The sequence below is a fragment of the Lobosporangium transversale genome, assembly GCF_002105155.1.
Source record: "Lobosporangium transversale strain NRRL 3116 chromosome Unknown BCR41scaffold_53, whole genome shotgun sequence".
Taxonomy (NCBI): domain Eukaryota; kingdom Fungi; phylum Mortierellomycota; class Mortierellomycetes; order Mortierellales; family Mortierellaceae; genus Lobosporangium; species Lobosporangium transversale.
Window position 1 is genome coordinate 144404 of NW_019029031.1, and position 18349 is coordinate 162752.

Here is an 18349-nt window from a genome sequence, read left to right on the forward strand (position 1 = left end):
ACCTTTATTCTTTCCATGTTAATCTGTTGGTCTGCTGAGTGCCAAGGAAAGGTCCGAAGGGAGAGGAATGTTGTTCAGTGAGACCATCACATGATCTTCCGATGAAGAACACTCAGCGCGGGATGGTCAATGCAAAAAAAAAAAATTTCCTTTCAAAGACAGAAGGAACCCACTGCCACTGGGACACTGGGACTACTGGACTGGGACTGAACTCATATTCAAGTGCATGTTCTCGATGCATTACACAACTACGTTTGTAACGAAAACAACGGAAACAGTGTTCTTTTCCTCCCCTTTCAAAAGACGTTTACTCTCTTCCCGTCTGTTCTCTTTTTCTCTCTCTCTTTGTGTGTCTGTGCTTTTATTTGTTTTCTACTCCCTTTGATAGACTTGTAATTCTTTCATATAGACACACCTCCATTCATATACATTTTCTTTCTCCTCTTTCCATTTGGCTTAATCAGCCTCATTTCAATTCTCATTATCCTTTTGTATTACAATGATCTCCAGGTTGCTTGCCGAGGCTTCCGTAGTCCGGTCTAGCAGGGCAACACTGCGCGCTTCACGGACTCAACCAGCTCGACTCCTCTCCACTGCAACCGTCCTCAGAACTGCTCCACGCACTGCTACCACTTCCACTTCTACTACTTCTACTACAGTATCAAAACGAGACCCAGCAGGTGTCCACCAGCAACTGAGCAGCAACAACAGCAATCGTCATAAAATGAGGTTTTTATCTGTTGCAACCGGATCCCGCATGCTTACTCGCGCCTTTTCCTCATCATCATCAACAGCAGCTGCAGCAAGGGCAGGGGCCAACAATAGTTATTATTTTAATACTACTACCGCCCAACGACCTTTTATCAAAACATCCAATGGTCTGTTCACTATCCCTCGTCGTCAGTCCGCATTGCAATCCTATCGGATCCGACGGGGTCATGATTTAATGGCCAGACGTGGGATTGCAGCCTCAGCAGCACCTCGTTTTGTGATGCATGCTCTGAAATTACCCATGGGCGCGTTTACTGCCGGTTTGGCCAGTCTCTCTTACGCCCAATACAAGGTCACAGGTATATAAAAAGAAAAAAGAAAAAAAGAAAAGAATTGAATATCAGTGTGTTGCTGTAATCTATAAATGTAATTTGTTGAGCTATTCCATCAGTTATTAATCCCACGTTTATCATCATTGTGTGCAATTGTGGTTATCGTGGTTATTGTGACAATTATGGGAAATATGACAATTGAACTTTTTTTTTTTTTTTTTCTAATATTTCTTTCGCTCCATGGATGAATGAACTTGTAGAGCTTTCGAACAAAGGCACAGATTGGGCTATGGGTTTAGCAACTGACGTTCGGGATCTAGTCACTTCTGTGAAATCAACCATGAATGAGGTTCGCCTGCCAGAATTATCCTTACCAGAGTTTTTACAACCCTTTTTCCGAGGATCAGCATTGGAGGATGAGGGTCGATCTATGGATGCAGAGATGCAAGAGGGAGCACATTTCATCCGTCAATCATCCACAGGTGGCAACTATAATAATAATAATAACAGCAACAACAACAATAACAATAACAATGATGGAGACCCAGGCGGAGCTGCTGCTGCTGCTGCCGCTCTTGGATTGGCCAAATCAAAGGATGAAGGACAGCAACAGCAGGATAAACCTCTTTCAACAGGAATCCCACCCCATGATGGTGACTTTATGTTGTTGACAAAGAAATTGATTGAGATCCGAAATATCCTAAACTCGATCGATCATAATGATACCCTCAAGTTACCAAGCATTGTCGTCATTGGCAGCCAAAGCTCTGGAAAGAGCTCTGTCCTAGAAGCCATTGTTGGACATGAGTTTTTGCCCAAGTATGGTTTTTTTTTTTGTTTTATTTTATTTTATTTTCGTCACAATGTGAATTGTTCTTTGACACTTTTCTATTTTCTATTTTTTATTTTGTTCATTAGGGGCTCAAACATGGTGACACGAAGACCTATCGAGTTGACACTTATCCATACACCTCATACAATGGAAGAGTACGGAGAGTTCCCCTCATTGGGATTAGGAAAAGTACACGACTTTAAGCGGGTTCAACAGACTCTCAAGGATCTCAACATGGCTGTTCCAGAATCTGAATGTGTCTCCTCTAAACCGATCGAACTCCGGATCTATTCCCCCAACGTTCCAGATTTAACCTTGATCGACTTGCCCGGATACATTCAGATCACCTCCAAAAACCAACCTCTGACACTCAAGGAAAAGATCTCTGAACTCTGTGAGAAATATATTCAACAACCCAACATCATTTTGGCTGTCTGTGCTGCAGACGTGGACTTGGCTAATTCTGAGGCCCTGAGGAGTAGTCGTAAAGTGGATCCATTGGGCTTACGAACTATTGGTGTAATCACCAAGATGGATTTGGTGGAACCAGAACGAGGCGTGGCTATTCTCAGAAACCAGGATTATCCCCTTCACCTGGGCTACATTGGTGTTGTCTGTAAACCACCGGGGGGTAATAACAAGGATAATATGACACAGGCAGTGATAAAGACAGAGGATGCTTATTTCAGAAGTGCTTATCAGTTCAGTCAACGGGGCATAGCTGTTGGTACAGGAACATTACGTCGGAAACTGATGGATGTGTTGGAGGAGAATATGGGTTCGAATTTAGGATCGATCATCAAGGCTGTTCAGAGAGAATTGGATGAGACTCGCTATCAATTCAAGGTCGAATACAATGATCAGAAGATGAGTGCTGAATCTTATGTGGCAGAGTCTGTTGACAAGTTGAAGCATCGGTTCAAGGATTTCTCTCGGGCCTTTGGGAAACCTCAGGTTCGATTGGAGATCCGCCACATGTTGGAACAACGGATGCTTGATATCTGTGCTCAAAGATATTGGGCAGATCCTCGGATCCATGAGCTTTCACAGTTGGATTCCTTGGCAGAGGGGGATCGCCTTTATTGGGATTTGAAATTAGAACTGGCTTCATCTGCGTTGACGAAATCCGGGGTGGGTCGTCAGACTACTCAGCGTGTGGTGGATATTTTGACGAGGACGATGGAACAACTTGCGGAGGCTGAACCTTTTAACCATCACCCAGATGCAGCAGAGACGATCAAGACGATGACACACGAGATTTTGAGTAGCCGTAGTCAAGCCACTGCGGATCAAGTGGAGAATACGATCAAGCCATTCAAGTATGAAGTCGAGTGTTCGGATGGAGAATGGACTGAGGGCGTCAAGCGTTCTATTGTTTTGTTGCAGAAGGAATTGGAGATGTGTGAGGAAGCGTTGGGGAAGATCAAGACGACAGTCGGGACAAAGAAGCTTCGAAAGGCCATCAACTATGTGATTGAGTTTGATCGAGAGGAGGCTAAACGGACTCAACGTCGAGAAGAAATTGCAAAGTTACGAGAGTCGAATCCACATTCACATTTGGAGGGACAACGACTTTTCGGTGATAGCGATTCAGAATCTCTAGGAGAAGATCAGCATTCTGAGGATCATGAAGGTGAGAAGGATAAGGGATCATCTTCCTCTGAAGAGAAACAGGAGCATTCACATTCGCATTCACATTTACAGGAGCTTGAGGATGAATTAGAGGCGGTGATGCGACCTCATTTTAATCCAAAGTTACTCAATAAAGCACGTGAGGCGCTTTCATTACGAGATCGAGCATTGGTTCTGAAGTATCGACTCTCGGCATTGAAGTCCAAGACGTGTAAGAGTTCCAAGAACAAGACCCAATGTCCGGAAGCGTTTTTGGCGATGGTATCGGAGAAATTGGCGTATACGAGTGTGATGTTTATTCAGGTGGAGCTGATGAATGAGTTTGTGTTCCAGTTGCCGAGGATGATTGATAGTCGGTTAGGGGTGAAGACGGGTCAAGAGGCGATGGAGAAGTTTGCGAGGGAGAATCCGTTGGTGGGTAAACATTTACAGTTGATGGATCGACGGATGAAGTTGGAGGAAGTTTGGGAGAGATTAAATTATTTGGTTCGACGACAAGAGGAGGCCAAGGCGCGAAAGTGGTAGTAAGGAGTAGTTGTTATTGTTGTAGTAGTAGTAGTAGAAGTCAGTATTTATGTTGCCGTAAACGGTGCTTTGAATAGAATAAATTAAACTTGTAGTCGCTAGTCAGAATTCATTCAAAAGAAATACACACGCTACATGCTACATGCTCTATACATGCTAACATGTACGCTCAGACATCAAAGAAAAGGAAAGTGATATGCAATGCATTGCATTGATTGCACTGATGTTATCATGCAGCAATAAAACGTGTCTGTTTGTCCACATGCTGTTGTTGCACATGTGCATATGTATGTGAAGCTTTGGTTGTGTGAATTGTTTCCCACTGACCGCAGTCACCTTTGTTGGGCAAAAAAGACAAAAAGAGCAAAAAAAATATAAAATTGTAATTGGCAACTTTTTTTTTTTTTTTTTTTTTTGCTTTTTACATTCCTTTGCACTCTAAAATTCAATTCGCAATTGTCAATTGACAATACTCTAATCACGAACAAACCTCTCCATTCTCATTCATTGCACTCTCTTCTCTCTCATTCATTCTCATTCTCATTCTCATTCTCATTCTTATTTTCTTTTTCTTATTCGAGTAAACAGTGCAGTGCATGATAAAAAATGAGTGACTTTATAGAGGGTCAGACCAACAGGGACGATGCTTTAGCCTCTTCAGAGCCAACAGACACAGTAGACAATCCAAACACAACTACAAGTGCAAATGTGAATGATACTGCAAAGTCCAATGTAGGCACACCGGTCATTATCTCCAATAGTACCTTTGATGATATGCAACAACAACAACAGCAGCAACAGATACAGTCAAACTCCGACAATGGCTCGACCATTCCTCAGGACCGCGTTGCAACAGCCCCAGCTGATTATTTCGGCCATCAAGAGTCCCCAGACTTTACTACCCAGCCCTTGACATCATTCTCCCCATCCAATGCCCTATCAGCATCTGCCTCGCATACCCCCGATGTATCCTCATCCACGCCTACAACAGCAGCAACAACAACAATAGCGACACATATGACTCCATCTACACAGCCATCCTCTACCCTGACAAGTGCTTTGAACAATAGTAATAACAATATCATCAACAACCAAGACACCCATATCCAACCATCAACAATAATATCCGAAAATATGAATGCCAATGCCAATGACAATGCAAATATAGCCGAATTATCATCACAACCATCACCACCACCTGCTACAGAAAGTCTGGATCCTGTGGCGTCTTATTCAGCATGGCGTAAAAAAAAGGACACGGAGACTCTTCAAGGCACACAGCCACAGCCACAGGCGGCGATGGAATCATTCTTGAAACAACATTCAGCATACGATGTTTTGCCTGTCAGTTATCGTCAAATTGTCCTGGATACCACATTACTGGTCAAGAAGGCGCTTTCAGTCTTGATGCAATATAGTAGGCATCTCTTTGTTATGGACAATTATTAATAAGCTTATTTTTTTCTTTTTTTTTTTTTTTTTTTTTTTTGAGAGTGATCAGGGGTAGAAGAGGAAACCATAGACTATGAAGGACTCTTCAGCATAGAGCCTTTTTTTGATCTTCTTTTTTTAGTTTTTTTTTTTTTTTTTTTTTTTTTTATTCCTGATCTTGTACCACATGCGAGCATTTATTTTCTTTCTTTTCTTTTCTTTTTTTTATTTTGTTTGTGCTCAACATCTATGGTTTTTGATTTATATTTTCTCCCTAGATATTGTATCAGCACCATTATGGGATTCGACCAAGCGCAAGTTTGCAGGAATGCTGACAGCAACGGATTTCATTAACCTTATCCAGTTTTATTATTCGCACTCGTCTTATTCTGCCGCCATTCGGGAAATGGATCAATTCCAGATATCACAATTGCGAGGTATACATTCTGATTATACAATCGATGATTCTCAACAGAGAGAGATACAAGGGGGTATCTTTTGGGTCCTAGATGTCATACTAACTGGTCTAACTCCTTTTTTTTTTTTTTTTTTTTTCCCTTCTTTTTTATATGCTCTTAAAAAAAAAACTACACCAAAGATGTCGAAAAACTTATTGGAGTCCCACCACCTGAACTCTTTTCACTCCATCCATTGCAGTCATTGTACGACGCATGTCAATTGCTTGTTGAATCGCGTGCACATCGATTACCCCTTGTGGATGTGGACTCAGAGACAGGAGAAGAGATGATCGTATCAGTGTTGACACAGTACAGGATCCTCAAATTCATTGCCATGAACTATCAGGATGAAAAGACATTAAGACAACCTCTTTCAGAACTCAAAATTGGGATCTATACTGATTTGGCAGTGGCTGATCTTTCGAGTCCAGTGATGTCGGTCATTGATATGTTTGTGAAGCGGAGGATCTCCTCAGTCCCCATTGTTGATGAAGATGGTAAGAAAAAGAAGGAAGAACGCAGAATGTAAAATAATTGTGGGGAACATTCCACTATTTCGGAAGTAGGGTTATTTTTTATTATTATTATCAGTCGTGGGAATATAATCCTAAAAAAAGATTTTTTTTCCTAATTCTTCCAACCTTAGGCGTCGTGTTAAATGTCTTTGAGACAGTTGATGTGATGGTATGTGTAATTGAACATTTATTTATTTGCTTCGTAGTCAACAATGGGCTCATCAATATCTATCATCACTCCTTCTCCAACTCAACGTAATTTTATTTCTTTCTTTTGCATCACCCTAATATCATACAAATATGAGTAGACATTGGTCAAGGCAGGAGTATATCGCGATTTAGATTTGTGTGTGGCAGAGGCATTACTTCGACGACCAGAGGATTTTGCAGGAGTCCATACTTGTACCTTGAACGATAGCTTATCATCGATCTTTGGGACCATCCGTAAATCACAAGTACACCGACTGATTGTCGTGGATAGTGGGAACAAACTGAAGGGAATCGTCAGTCTATCGGATATTATGCGCTATCTTATCAAAGGCAACGATGCTAAGCCTTCTTCTACCACTAATACTGCTACGACTACAACAGCTTCGACGACAACTTCGACTTCCTCTTCCATGCCTGATCCTAATTTTAATCCTGCTCCTTCATCAACATCAACAGCAACGGAATTGAATAAACAGGAGGAACCACCAGTAGCAGAGGAAGTAACACCAACGAGCTTTTGAACACGGTGGTAATATGGTTGTAATGAAGGAGGAAGAGTAGAGAAAGAGTAGAACAAAAAGAAGGAGCAGAGTGCAAGATGAAGACAAAAGACAGATAGGCGATAAAACCAATGACAGCAATATATCAACGCCTAAGAAAAAGAACAAAAAGAAAAGAAAAAAAAAGAAAAAGAAAAAAAAAAAAAGACGTTTTCTGAATCCATAAAAAAAACTGGAAAAAAGAAAAACTTTCAAAAATACATAGATTCCATGCAGATTCAGGAAGAGCAAAGAAATACAATATAATCAATATCTTTGCATTCTTTATTTTTTTTTTATTTTTTTTTTTTATTTTTCCTACTTACAATCAATCATTTGCGTTTAAAAAGTCGTTCAGAGACGAAAAAAAGCAAACCTTCGAGACCTATTTAGAACAACTTTCCTTCTTTACTTCCTATCCGATCCTTTTTCAAAAGAACTACTTTAATTGAGAGTTGGAGGCATCATGGACAGCTTACAGTTGTATGTTTGCCATGCTATAAGCATTATGAAGAATCTAATCATTCAGAGATACAGACCGCCTTTAGATATCTATCAATAATTCTGCAGCAATCGTCTACAGCTAGACCCTAGAACAATCACATTCTCATCCTGAAAGTGCCTTTTTGATTATCTGATCCATGCCAGAGTGCATAGCATCTATTCCGGCATGTTTGTGTCTTTGATAAAGATTAGACAACTAGAAAATAACAAACCTCCCTTGATGTTGATCGTACTTTGATTGTAAGTAAAATAAAAATAATGATAAAAAGAAAAAGAGAGAGAAAAAAAAGGATGGAAGGGTGTGGTGCTTGCATTCCAGTAGGTCAACATGCATGTTCTCCTCATAATGTTGAATGGTACTATCGATATTATTGCAAGAGTCGCTTGGAATAAAATACACAACTTCACACTCGCTACAACCACTACAACTACTACAAACGAATTTATTTCAGTTTGGTTGCTTCACTCTTGCCAATTATTCGTCTTGCTCTTCTACTAGATCGGGATGAATGTTCTCTTTACAATGCTGACCAGTGCTATCGTAAGATCCACTTAAAATAAAATGTGCAACTTCACACTCGTTACATTCACTGCACTTGCTGCAAATGAACTGGTGTCCTTTAGTTGCTTCGCTTTTAGCGATTAATTGTACTGCTTTGGAATCGTTATTCCTTAAGTTAGTGTCCAAAGTCTTACTTTCCGGTATCTTAAACTCGGTTGCCACTGATCTCGCTGTTTTCTCATGACTTGCTTCTTGGGAGACCGAGCATTGTGTTGTATCATCGACAGCTCCATATTGTTCCAAAAGCCTTCTATTCATTTCACTCAAGCCAGAAACACCTTGAATTCTTGTATTGCCAGCATAAAGTCCTGTTTGCTTTGTGTTCCACTTCAAGCGGACGTTACACTGGCCATCCTCCTCTTTGGTGATCTGCCACATTCGAACAGAGCCAGCCCCACATCCTGTCACTAGGAAGCAACCTTCTTCAGTAATATTCCATGAAAGAGCAAAGACAACTCCCCCTATGAATGGGATAACAGCTAGGCACTTGGCTGACTCTGCATCCCACAGTCGTACAGTCATATCAAAGCTGGTAGAGACAATATACTGGCCATCACAAGAATAAGATAAGGTAATTATTTCATTGGTGTGTCCTTCAAGCCTATATACCATGGTCTCTGATTCAGTATCCACCACATTAATAGGCCCTCCTTTACTTCCAACAACCATCTGTTGACTGGATGGTGAAAACGCAATCCCTGTTTGTAACATGTTGAAACTTATTCCGAAACAAAGCTCTCCTGTTTCTGCGCTCCGTAGTTGAAGTTTTGTCTTGTCCTGGATAAATGCAATCCTCTGGCTGTCAGGCGAATAAACAAAATTACGGCCAAACAATCCAGTCAAATCTAAACCCTCTAACTCATACAGTAGATCTCCTGAGTGTGTCGTCCAGACTTTAATCCTCTTGCCTTCGTCATATAAAGCAATTTGGTGACCATTAGGTGAGAATAATACATAGTTCGCAAGATTGCCATTCCCTTGCAGAGTGTATATGAGTTGTCCTGTTTGTGTATTCCAAACACTCACGTCTCCACTAAGGTGGCCACAGGCGATTTGATAGTCAATGGGTGAGAAATCTAAGTCGCAGATGCTGTCATCCCAATTTGGCGGCTTCAAAGTATGAACAACTTGGCCTGATTGAGTATCCCAAAGATAAGCGCATGGATCATTATAAATGCCAAAATAGGCAAGCTGACCATCAGGCGAGTATCTTATATCCTTTACTGGCCTTTGTAAAACATGGATACACCGCCCTGTTCGACTATCCCATATACGGATTGTACTATCATAGCTACACGAGGCTACATGTTGCCCACTCGGCGAGAACTTTACTTGGAAGACTGCTTTTGTATGCCCATGGTTAGACTGTTGCGATTGTGTGCCCCACAGGCGTATCGTTCCATCTTCGCTGAATGATGCGATCTGGTGGCCATTTGATGAAAATGCCACGCATCTTATAATATTAGTGTGACCATATAGCGTGTTGATCAACTGTCCGGTTTGAGCATCCCAAAGTTGCACTGTATGGTCGAAACAACAAATGGCTATCTGTTCTCCATTTGGCGAATATCTCAAGTCTTTGGTGAAACTGACAATAGCATGGATGACCTTTCTTGTCTGCATGCTCCATTGATATGTCCCAAAATCGGTAAATGAGGTGGCAAATTTCCCACAAGGAGAGTATTGGACGCCCCCGACATGACGTTTATGCTCCATAACCCACTTCTTTTGACCAGACCGAGCATCCCACACGTCCAGCAAGTGAGCATCATAGCCACGGGTGATAATCTCTTGACTGTCGGGAGAATACACGATTTGCTCAATACGAGGCCACCAGACTTGGAGCTTCCGTATTAGTTCCCCTGATGCCGCATCCCATAGCTGTACCACGTTGCCTTCACCTCCACTCGCAATCTGCTTCCCATCAGGCGAATAAACCACGCTTGTCGCCTTGCCAGTATGTCCCTTTAGTGTGTAGTGGAGTATACCAGATGTAGTATCCCATACATGTGCTGACCCATCTATGCTAATTGAGATGAGATGATCGCCACTTGGTGAGTACATTATAGCATTAACTATGCCCGTATAGCCCTCCAGCCTATGTATTAATGCGCCTGATGCTACATCGAGTATGTCAACCGTATTACCACGCGCAATGGCGACGTGTTGGCTATCTGGAGAGTAGCTAAAGTCGTTGCCAAGTTTCAAAGCCAAACACTTCTTCCATGTTAGTGTATCATAGATGCTGACCCATGCCTCTTTGCTTTGTTGATTGTACAAAACAGCAGCTAATGTCTTGCTACTAGGTGAGTATGATCCTTTTAATGCCAACCCTTCTTCGCGAAGGAGTGGCCATTCTCCAAACTGTACTCCTGACATCTTGGCTCCATTCAGGTCTGCCTTCTGGAGCCAACATCCGTGAAGGTTAGCTTTCCTCAAATCTGCTCCTTGTAGTTGAGTACCATCGAATATCCCATGGCTAAGGTCAGCTCCTGGAACCTGGATGCCTCGCAGATCTGCTTCAATGAACGATTCTCCTGCACGAATCAAGATTGTTAGCGCATTGGCTGCTGCTATTCGCCACTTGCTATCGCTCTTCGAGAGTTCTACATACTCATACAGCTGCTGTTTGAACTTTGCTTCCAGTTGGACGCGATCTTCGAGGAACTGGAGAATAGATGGATCGTTTACAAAGCTCCTCCATACCAAGGGTGAGGTTTCATCTGGCATGACTAGACTCACTCCTTGCTCAATCACATTATTTTCTTCCATCTCGAAACTGTACAGAGAGCTGGTGCTCCCTCGACGGTAAGTTGGTGTCGCTAGTGCTTCTCTATCGCTTGCAGTCGCATTCACCTCTTTCTGTGGCTCAAACATCGCTCGCACCATACAATATTCTAGAATAGATCGATGCACAAATCTGTACTGGGTCCCTGTACGGCTCAGAGGCGATGCTTCCCGAAGGAGGTTCTTCTTACTCTCTCTACTGAAGTACTCCTCTTTCCATGTACCTTTGTCCCTCGATGGAGAGTAGTCTACCATTGGGTTGCCATCCTGATGTTTGTAGATAGCTACAGCCAAATCTGTCAAATACATGATCCCATTCTGTGCGAATCCTTCATCACACAATATCCGGAATATACTCTTGTCTTCTGATACTATTATCTCGCTTAGTCGCTTTTTGCCTCGTTCGAGCCACAACTCTACAAACTTGTCATACAGTGTGACGCGCTTGATCTGTGTTTTGGAAACATCTTGATGTGGATCAACCATCCGCGGCAATACTTCAAGCGAGAGTGATAATATGAATGGGTTCTTCACAAGCTCTCGCAGACTAGGAATCATTTTGAGCGCTTGTTGATAGTCATCCACACCCCACATTAGGTCCATAGCAGCGACATACTGCTTGATGTACTCATCGATCTGTGCCTCAGAGAATGGTACAATCACAGCTTCTTGAAATAATCCAGCATCTGCTTGGTGATTGCGACCCATAGGCTGGAACCGATCTCGGTAGTCTATTCCCAGGTACTCACTGCGGCAGCTGATCACCATCTGACACATCCATTCGCCTGGCTGGTTGAGGTGGTTGGTGACATACAAGTTGCTGGTCTGCATGGTCTCATCGTACCCATCACAGATCAAGATGAATGACCGAGTCTTCTTCATCTCCTTGATCTGTTCGTATGAGAAGTTGTAGATCCGCAGTTGTTTGGCCACCATATCCTTGGCAGGATAGTCAATGGATGGTAGGTTGATAAACAATGGAATCCGACCACGCCTCTTTTGATACACTTCCCACAGAGCGGACTCTAGACTACGGTTGAATGTCGATTTGCCTGCTCCCGAATCACCTTGGACAAGCATCACTTTCCGATCGCTGTCCAAGAACTCTTTCACCTTATCCATTAGCAAGAACAAATCACCATCACTTGCTTGAGGACCTGCTTTGGCATATTGTTGGATGTAAAAGCTTTGATCATCCCTAGTCTCCATCCGCTGTCGCTTAAGCAGACGTAGATTCTTCTCGACATCAGGCCTGTTTTGCACATGATCAAGCAATGACGATGAAGCAGATGGAGGCAGTATAGTGATAAAAGGATATTTTGCTACTGGCTCGTTGAAACAATTCCTGTACAGCTGTTGTTTGTTGGTATCGCCATCCATAGCAAGATCGCTCAGAAGTTGCTCTGCAGCTAAAACAAAACACAGATAGAGGATATAGACGCATAATGTACTGTCAGTACTTCTGCTTAGAGTAGCTCCATGGAAGATGCAATACCATATCTGCTCACCTTGTGGGCCTTCCTTTGACAACGGGGGCAGTCTCTTTAGTATAGTTATGATCCATTGCTTGATCTCCACATGATCGTCCCAGTCCCTGTCATTCTTGTAGATCTCTCCAAGGGAACTGACCGCATCTTGGCGTATCCCAATGGTCCACTTTGTACTGGCTGCAATCTGCCCTAGTCGTTGACATATTCCCCATTGGAATGCAATATCTCGTCGACAGGGCGCTTCACACACAAGAGTCTTGAACTTGATGAGGTCGCCTGATTGAAGGTATGTATCAGCTCCACGGAGTGCTGGATACCATGCACTCTTGTGACTAAAAGCGAGTCCTTCTTCCATACTCTGTTTGAATGCTTCTCCGCTTGCATAAAATGAGGTTGCGTTACTGTACATACGTAGACTTTTATTTACAGCATCAGTCATAAGCGGAAGTCCTTTCTGGATATTAGTCAGCTCGTAGATGAAAGCATTGAAATCCAAGCCTTTAACCGCACTCACCACGCCAAACACTCCTCGAGCCACTGCTGATGTACGTCGAAGCATGGTCTGAATTGTTGTTTCATCATTTGGGATATACAATAGAGCTTGTGAAGCATAAGCTGCATGATACGCCAGATGCGGATCTGAACTGCCCTTCAGCCCGTTTAAGTAGGCTGCTAACGGCTCATGGAGTTGTTCTCGCTTCAGACCTTTGATCTGATTGTTGACCATGGCGTCAAGTACATGTGAGACTGTTACACATATTTGATGAATGTGACTGCTGGACTGTTCATGCGTGCCTTGTAAGCGAGAACTAAGAGTGTTGAGAATGTGGACTAGATCATCAGAGTCGAGGTATCCAAGGGGAGCATGCTGCATTAGTTGGGCCAATCCTTCGAGTAAATGAGTCTCCAACATGATGTTCTGACTGATTCCATTGATTAAAGCTAAAAGTAGTGTCCTGTATTGATCATAGTCGAGAACTGGAGCCAGTACCACAACCTCAGCGACAGTAGCTTCAGCCTTGATATCGTCATGGATGAACATAGTAATCACATCAGAAGCCAGGTTGAAAAGTCGTTCTTGTTCATCACGATCATTCGATGTGGCCAAAGCCCACTCTTGTTCCTGTATTGTAAGGTTTGACAATGGGTGGGGTGCAGTGGGGAGCAGGTTAAGACAATAGGCGAGTTGATGGATATCATTCAGATGAACATCTGGTTGAGGGAGGTTGTACTTGAAGACCACTTGAGGCACATTATGGTCAAATATATCTGAAGGAATGATTGCGATGCTATTTGTTGTTGCAGTACCCACGATTTTAATCGCCTCTTTCAACCTGCTGACACTGGTGCTGCTGTTATTCTGGCTGTTGTTGTTGTTAATGTTGATCGATTTAGTAATTTGTGATGGTTCATGATAGGTAATATTGCTATCTTGGACATATCCCCACTTCCTCGCTTTTCTGTCATTTTTCTCAGCATCGCTTGAGCGACCCAGATGTTCGAATAAGCGAGCAACTTCATTATAGGCTGAAGCGATGCCTTGGCATAGTATTCTGTCTTCATTGGAAGCAGGGGAGGCAAGATTCTTTATGTCGGATTGGTGGATTCGAGATAATGCAAAGCTTGCATCGAGACACAGCTCCATGAGGATGTTATTGTCATTGTCTATTCTGCGAGTGTTCTCGATATAAAGATTGAAGAGTCTCAGGGCCATTGATGGTGAAAGGACACCTCTTGTGGAGGTATATGTTTTGCTAAACATTGGTCGCTGTCTATTTTCTCTGCTTTCCTTCCGGTTAGAGTCTTGGCTTTTAATCAAAGAAAGAAAGATAATGTTTTGGGATGATATTATTAGCCAGCAGTCTTTATGGCAATAGATAATAGGGTTTTGTAGGGATGACCGATGTTTTGTACGCACATCTATTCCGAGGATGTAGGTATGTAAAGTAGTTGAGTAAGCAAGTATCTGGGATGAGAAATGAGAAAGAGAAAAGCAAAGGAAGGAACAAGCAGATTTTGTTATGTTGGTGAAGCCAAAAGGACAAAAGAGCCGATTTCCCAACTTGTTTGTTTGAATTCACATCACAGAAAAATAAAATTTGGTCACAGGCACAACATTGCAGCATTGCAATCATCATTTAATTTTGTTGTTGATCCAATTATATTTCTTATTTTTATTTGCATTACTTTACCATAAAAGGTTCTCTCAGGATGTATACTCTTGCCTAGACCCTTGAATACTTTTTTTTTTTTTTTTTTTTTTTCTTTTTTTTATTCTTTCATCTTTTCTGCTTCTATACACTGCTTTCATTAAAGTGCTTCTTTGTTCTCGCCAATAGACTCCAGAAGAGCATGATGCATTACAGCATAGATCTTGTTGCATGCTTCCATGCAATGTTCCACAGACTATGGAGGAAAGAGAATTTTTTTTTTTTAAAAAAAAAAAAAAAAAACGTTAAAGCTTCAACTGTAGTTAATTTATATAAAGAGAACAAAAGAAAAAAAAAAAATAAGCTTTACCTGGGAAATAGTAGAGCTTTCGGCCTTCCCGCTCTGCAAGACATGTGTGATTTCATGCAATGATGGCATATAGGCCAAAACAATAGCACCCTGTTGGTATTTTTCTTCTTCGAAATCAGCATCCATAAAGATTTGTGGCGGCTGTGTTGCTGTTGCTGTTGCTGTTATTGTTTTATTAGTATTAGTAGTAGAAGTAGATATTGATCCCGTGTCTCCTTCTGATATTGAGAGCGATGATATTGACAAGGGTGCTGTTTGAATATAAGAGGCTGAACAACCCGCTACAAGGTCCAGCATTTCGATCCCAGCATGAGCTAATGCGACCGAGGCAGCCGTGACAGCGGCAGCAACACAAGATCCCCATCCATCGGATTCAAGCACGGTGATGTAGACATCAATCGCTGATTTGGGAATTTTTTCTAAACGAACTGCAGGTGCTAAAGCTTGGCTTAGGATCTGAGAGAGTTCTCGTTCTTGGGGATCCTACGAACAAATTTTTTTTTAACAAAAATAAACATGTATGTATAAATGTAAGTATTAGAGGACATGCGTTTGAGTAAAAAAAAAATAAAAGAAAAAAACCAAGGAATTTGAAGTCGCGTTTTATGTAAATAATCACCATCATCATAATAATGGTAATTCATCCTTACCCGGATGTTGCTCCTACGCTTCGCACAGGAAAAAGATGCAAATTTGATCTCACAGTTAAGAATGCCTCTGCCACTGAAAATTTGTCCGACTCTCTTGATAGGTCTAGGTCCATAGCTGTGTCGGGATATCCAATGAAATAGGTAATAGTAGTAATAATAATAAACAAGAAGAAGAAACAAGAAGAAGAAGAAGAAGAAATGGAAAAGAATGAGCAAAAAATGGGTAAATTAGTCGAGTAAATAAAGCTGACCTATGATATCTTTTTTTTTTTTTCTTTTTCTTTTTCTTCCATTGCTGCTCGATTTAATAATACGCAACGTACACCCCACAAGCAAGTTTTGTCTTTTCCAATTCAATATATGCAGATCCATTAGCTTGAGTGATCAATCCTGTCTTTAGATCTAAAAGAAAAAAAAAAAAAAAAAAAAAAAAAAAAGAAATATTCTCCATTATTTTAGTATTTTAGTCACTGATTTTTCACGCGCCCAAGATCACTTGGCAGTACACACGCATACAAGTCTCTTTCCCTCTTTCTCTCTTTTTTTTATTTTTTTTTTCCGCCTGGTTATCATTGTTGTTGCTGCTTTAATATTTAAACATACAAATAGGGCGCATATCCTCAGGCTGACGCTTCGAGTCATGACGACATTCGTCTTGAGGTGTCCATCGTTTGAAATCAGCAGGGTATTCCACTAAGGGAGCTACACTCAATTCAGGCCCTGGAACTCGTTTTCTGTCCATGAATGTTAATGTATGTCTAGACCTTTTTTTTTTTTTTTTTTATTGTTTAATGGGAGGATGGAAGGATAATGTCGTCGCGCAAAAAAGAAACATGAACTTGCAAACAAGAGCAATGTGACTGCTTCTATTGTTTTGATCTGATTTATCCAAAAAAAAAAAAAAAAAAAAAAAAAAACGACGTTACAGCATGATTGATGATATGAATGGATTTTGTATGCCATTGTCTATTAACTTTGAAAAGGTCGAATTTTTTTTATGCTAAAAATGTTTTTGTTGGATGAAAGATGCAAAAAAAAAAAAAAAAAAAGAGTATAAAAGCCATTGTTCTTATGCAAGAATTCGCAGAACATCTAATGCTCTTGAGAGTTTGACTTGAGCTGAACGTTTGGCTTCGATCTTGGCCTCCTTTGCAGCTTCCTCAGCAGCCTTTTCCTCCTCAGACAATGGAATGGTTGACACGGTATCTTCATTTTCTTGAGTATTAGTAGCATCACTCATATCATGGTCTTCATCACTCCTGTCATCCTTTTGCTTTTGTTCTTCTGCCTGATCATCTTCAGGTTCAGGTGCATCAACAGTCTTTTTGGCTTCCTCAACGGCAATCTACATTGAAAAAATAAAAAATAAAAAGAAAATTTGTTTAAATAGGGCGATTTCAATTATCTTGCAAACGTATTTTTCTTTTCTTTCTTGCTTTTCCTTTTTCTTGATCCAACTTACATTTCTAGCTGCACCTTTCAGATCGCGAATATATTCCAAAAAGATGTCCCAGTGTGAGGAAGGAAGTTGTTTATCATCATACATATGATTGAGCAACCAGACCTGACGCATCTTTTGAAACTTCCAGGCTGCTCTTGATTTTTTCCATTCAACCAAATAGGCCAGTCCTAAAAGTGCAAGTCGGGTGAGAAGGGAGAATGACTGTGTCAGTTATACGATCTGATAAGGTCGGGTCTCATGCTTTTAAGGACAAGAAGATTACTTGCCTGGTGTAGATGTATCTAATGTGGCGAGTTTTGCAGCCTCCTCTTGCCTGGCCTTTTTGCTCTTTACAGACGGAGTGCTCTCTGCATCCTTGTCAGCTTTCCGTTTCTTTTCATGATTCTTTTTAGTATCATTCTCATTATTATCACTGTCACTGCCGCTGTCACTATCGCTATCTGAGCCATTGTCGTCTCCTTCAACTTTGTAAGAGATATTTTTCAGTTTCTCAGCATTGTCGGCCTCAGTGGTGTTTTTCAAGAATTGTTTCCATTTTGGGGTCTTGTTTTGAATAGAGGTCTTGATCTGGGTGAGACCCTTTTTGGCCAATTGAGCTTGTCGTTTTGCTTCTTCGGCTTCTTTTCGAAGTCGTTTGCGTTCCTGTTTAGCAGCGATTTCTTCCTCAGTTTTGACTCGACGTTCCTTTTTCTTTTTGATAGCGGGGATGTTGATCAAGGGTTCGTCAACGGCAGTTGTAGACAAGTCTTTTGAGGGTGTATTTGTATCTGCTGCTGTTGCTGCTGCTGTTGTTTCTGTTGTTGTTGTTGGCTTTTTCTTTTCTGGTTTGGGTATCCTAGCCCGCTTAACATTAGAGTCGGACATTGTGTATGAATGCAAGAGTTATGAATTTTAAGGAAAAAAATAAAAAAAAAAGAATGCAGATCTCTTTTGTAGACAAAATCTGTTTGTGTGTGTGGCGCCTCACTCGTAAACTCGTAAATGAAATTTTAATTTTTCGCCAACTTGAAGAAAAAAAGAGGTTGACTCGATAAGAAATCCTTGCTAATTGGGATATGGTTGCGCTAATATTTATATAAATTATGGCTAAAATATTATACAATTGGCTAAAAAGAAGGCCAAAACAGAAAGTTCAAGGGTGTGATGTGCATTAGGGAGAGCAATTAAAATTAATCCCTGGTTGTGATAA

General features: G+C 41.3%; 4 protein-coding genes across 4 annotated transcripts; 2 read left to right on the forward strand and 2 right to left on the reverse strand.

The window, feature by feature from the left end:
* The first annotated feature begins 242 nt into the window (after positions 1–242).
* On the forward strand, positions 243–4136 carry BCR41DRAFT_425684 (hypothetical protein). Its single transcript, XM_022030614.1, has 3 exons — positions 243–1070; positions 1304–1862; positions 1962–4136. Exons 1-3 carry the CDS (start codon positions 500–502, stop codon positions 4030–4032), a joined length of 3201 nt encoding a protein of 1066 aa, XP_021876855.1. The 5' UTR covers positions 243–499; the 3' UTR covers positions 4033–4136.
* A 1030-nt stretch (positions 4137–5166) lies between these two features.
* BCR41DRAFT_312624 (hypothetical protein) lies at positions 5167–7167 on the forward strand (the record flags this gene model as incomplete). Its single annotated transcript, XM_022021095.1, has 5 exons — positions 5167–5449; positions 5742–5900; positions 6062–6418; positions 6568–6611; positions 6745–7167. 5 exons carry the CDS (start codon positions 5167–5169, stop codon positions 7165–7167), a joined length of 1266 nt encoding a protein of 421 aa, XP_021876856.1.
* Positions 7168–14808: 7641 nt separating this feature from the next.
* Positions 14809–16487, reverse strand: BCR41DRAFT_341682 (3' exoribonuclease family, domain 1-domain-containing protein). Its single transcript, XM_022022253.1, has 5 exons — positions 16302–16487; positions 16022–16100; positions 15699–15813; positions 15049–15531; positions 14809–14934 (listed from the first exon to the last, which is right to left on the reverse strand). The coding sequence occupies exons 1-5, from the start codon at positions 16438–16440 to the stop codon at positions 14839–14841; spliced, it is 912 nt and encodes a 303-aa protein (XP_021876857.1). The 5' UTR covers positions 16441–16487; the 3' UTR covers positions 14809–14838.
* A 280-nt stretch (positions 16488–16767) lies between these two features.
* BCR41DRAFT_425688 (hypothetical protein) lies at positions 16768–18047 on the reverse strand (the record flags this gene model as incomplete). The annotated part of the gene is made up of 3 exons (XM_022030615.1): positions 17427–18047; positions 17161–17327; positions 16768–17043 (listed from the first exon to the last, which is right to left on the reverse strand). Exons 1-3 carry the CDS (start codon positions 18022–18024, stop codon positions 16768–16770), a joined length of 1041 nt encoding a protein of 346 aa, XP_021876858.1. The 5' UTR covers positions 18025–18047.
* Between the last annotated feature and the right edge of the window lie 302 nt (positions 18048–18349).

What these genes read in the sequence shown, in the direction of transcription:
- BCR41DRAFT_425684 (XM_022030614.1), top strand. Translation starts at nt 500, where the DNA reads ATGATCTCCAGGTTGCTTGCCGAGGCTTCCGTAGTCCGGTCTAGCAGG. An exon ending in CGCCCAATACAAGGTCACAG is followed by an intron (nt 1,071 to 1,303) that starts GTATATAAAAAG and finishes ATGAACTTGTAG; the next exon opens with AGCTTTCGAACAAAGGCACA. An exon ending in GGACATGAGTTTTTGCCCAA is followed by an intron (nt 1,863 to 1,961) that starts GTATGGTTTTTT and finishes TTTGTTCATTAG; the next exon opens with GGGCTCAAACATGGTGACAC.
- BCR41DRAFT_341682 (XM_022022253.1), bottom strand. Translation starts at nt 16,440, where the DNA reads ATGGACAGAAAACGAGTTCCAGGGCCTGAATTGAGTGTAGCTCCCTTA. An exon ending in TGAGGATATGCGCCCTATTT is followed by an intron (nt 16,101 to 16,301) that starts GTATGTTTAAAT and finishes TTTTTCTTTTAG; the next exon opens with ATCTAAAGACAGGATTGATC. An exon ending in AAAGCTCTACTATTTCCCAG is followed by an intron (nt 14,935 to 15,048) that starts GTAAAGCTTATT and finishes TTTCCTCCATAG; the next exon opens with TCTGTGGAACATTGCATGGA.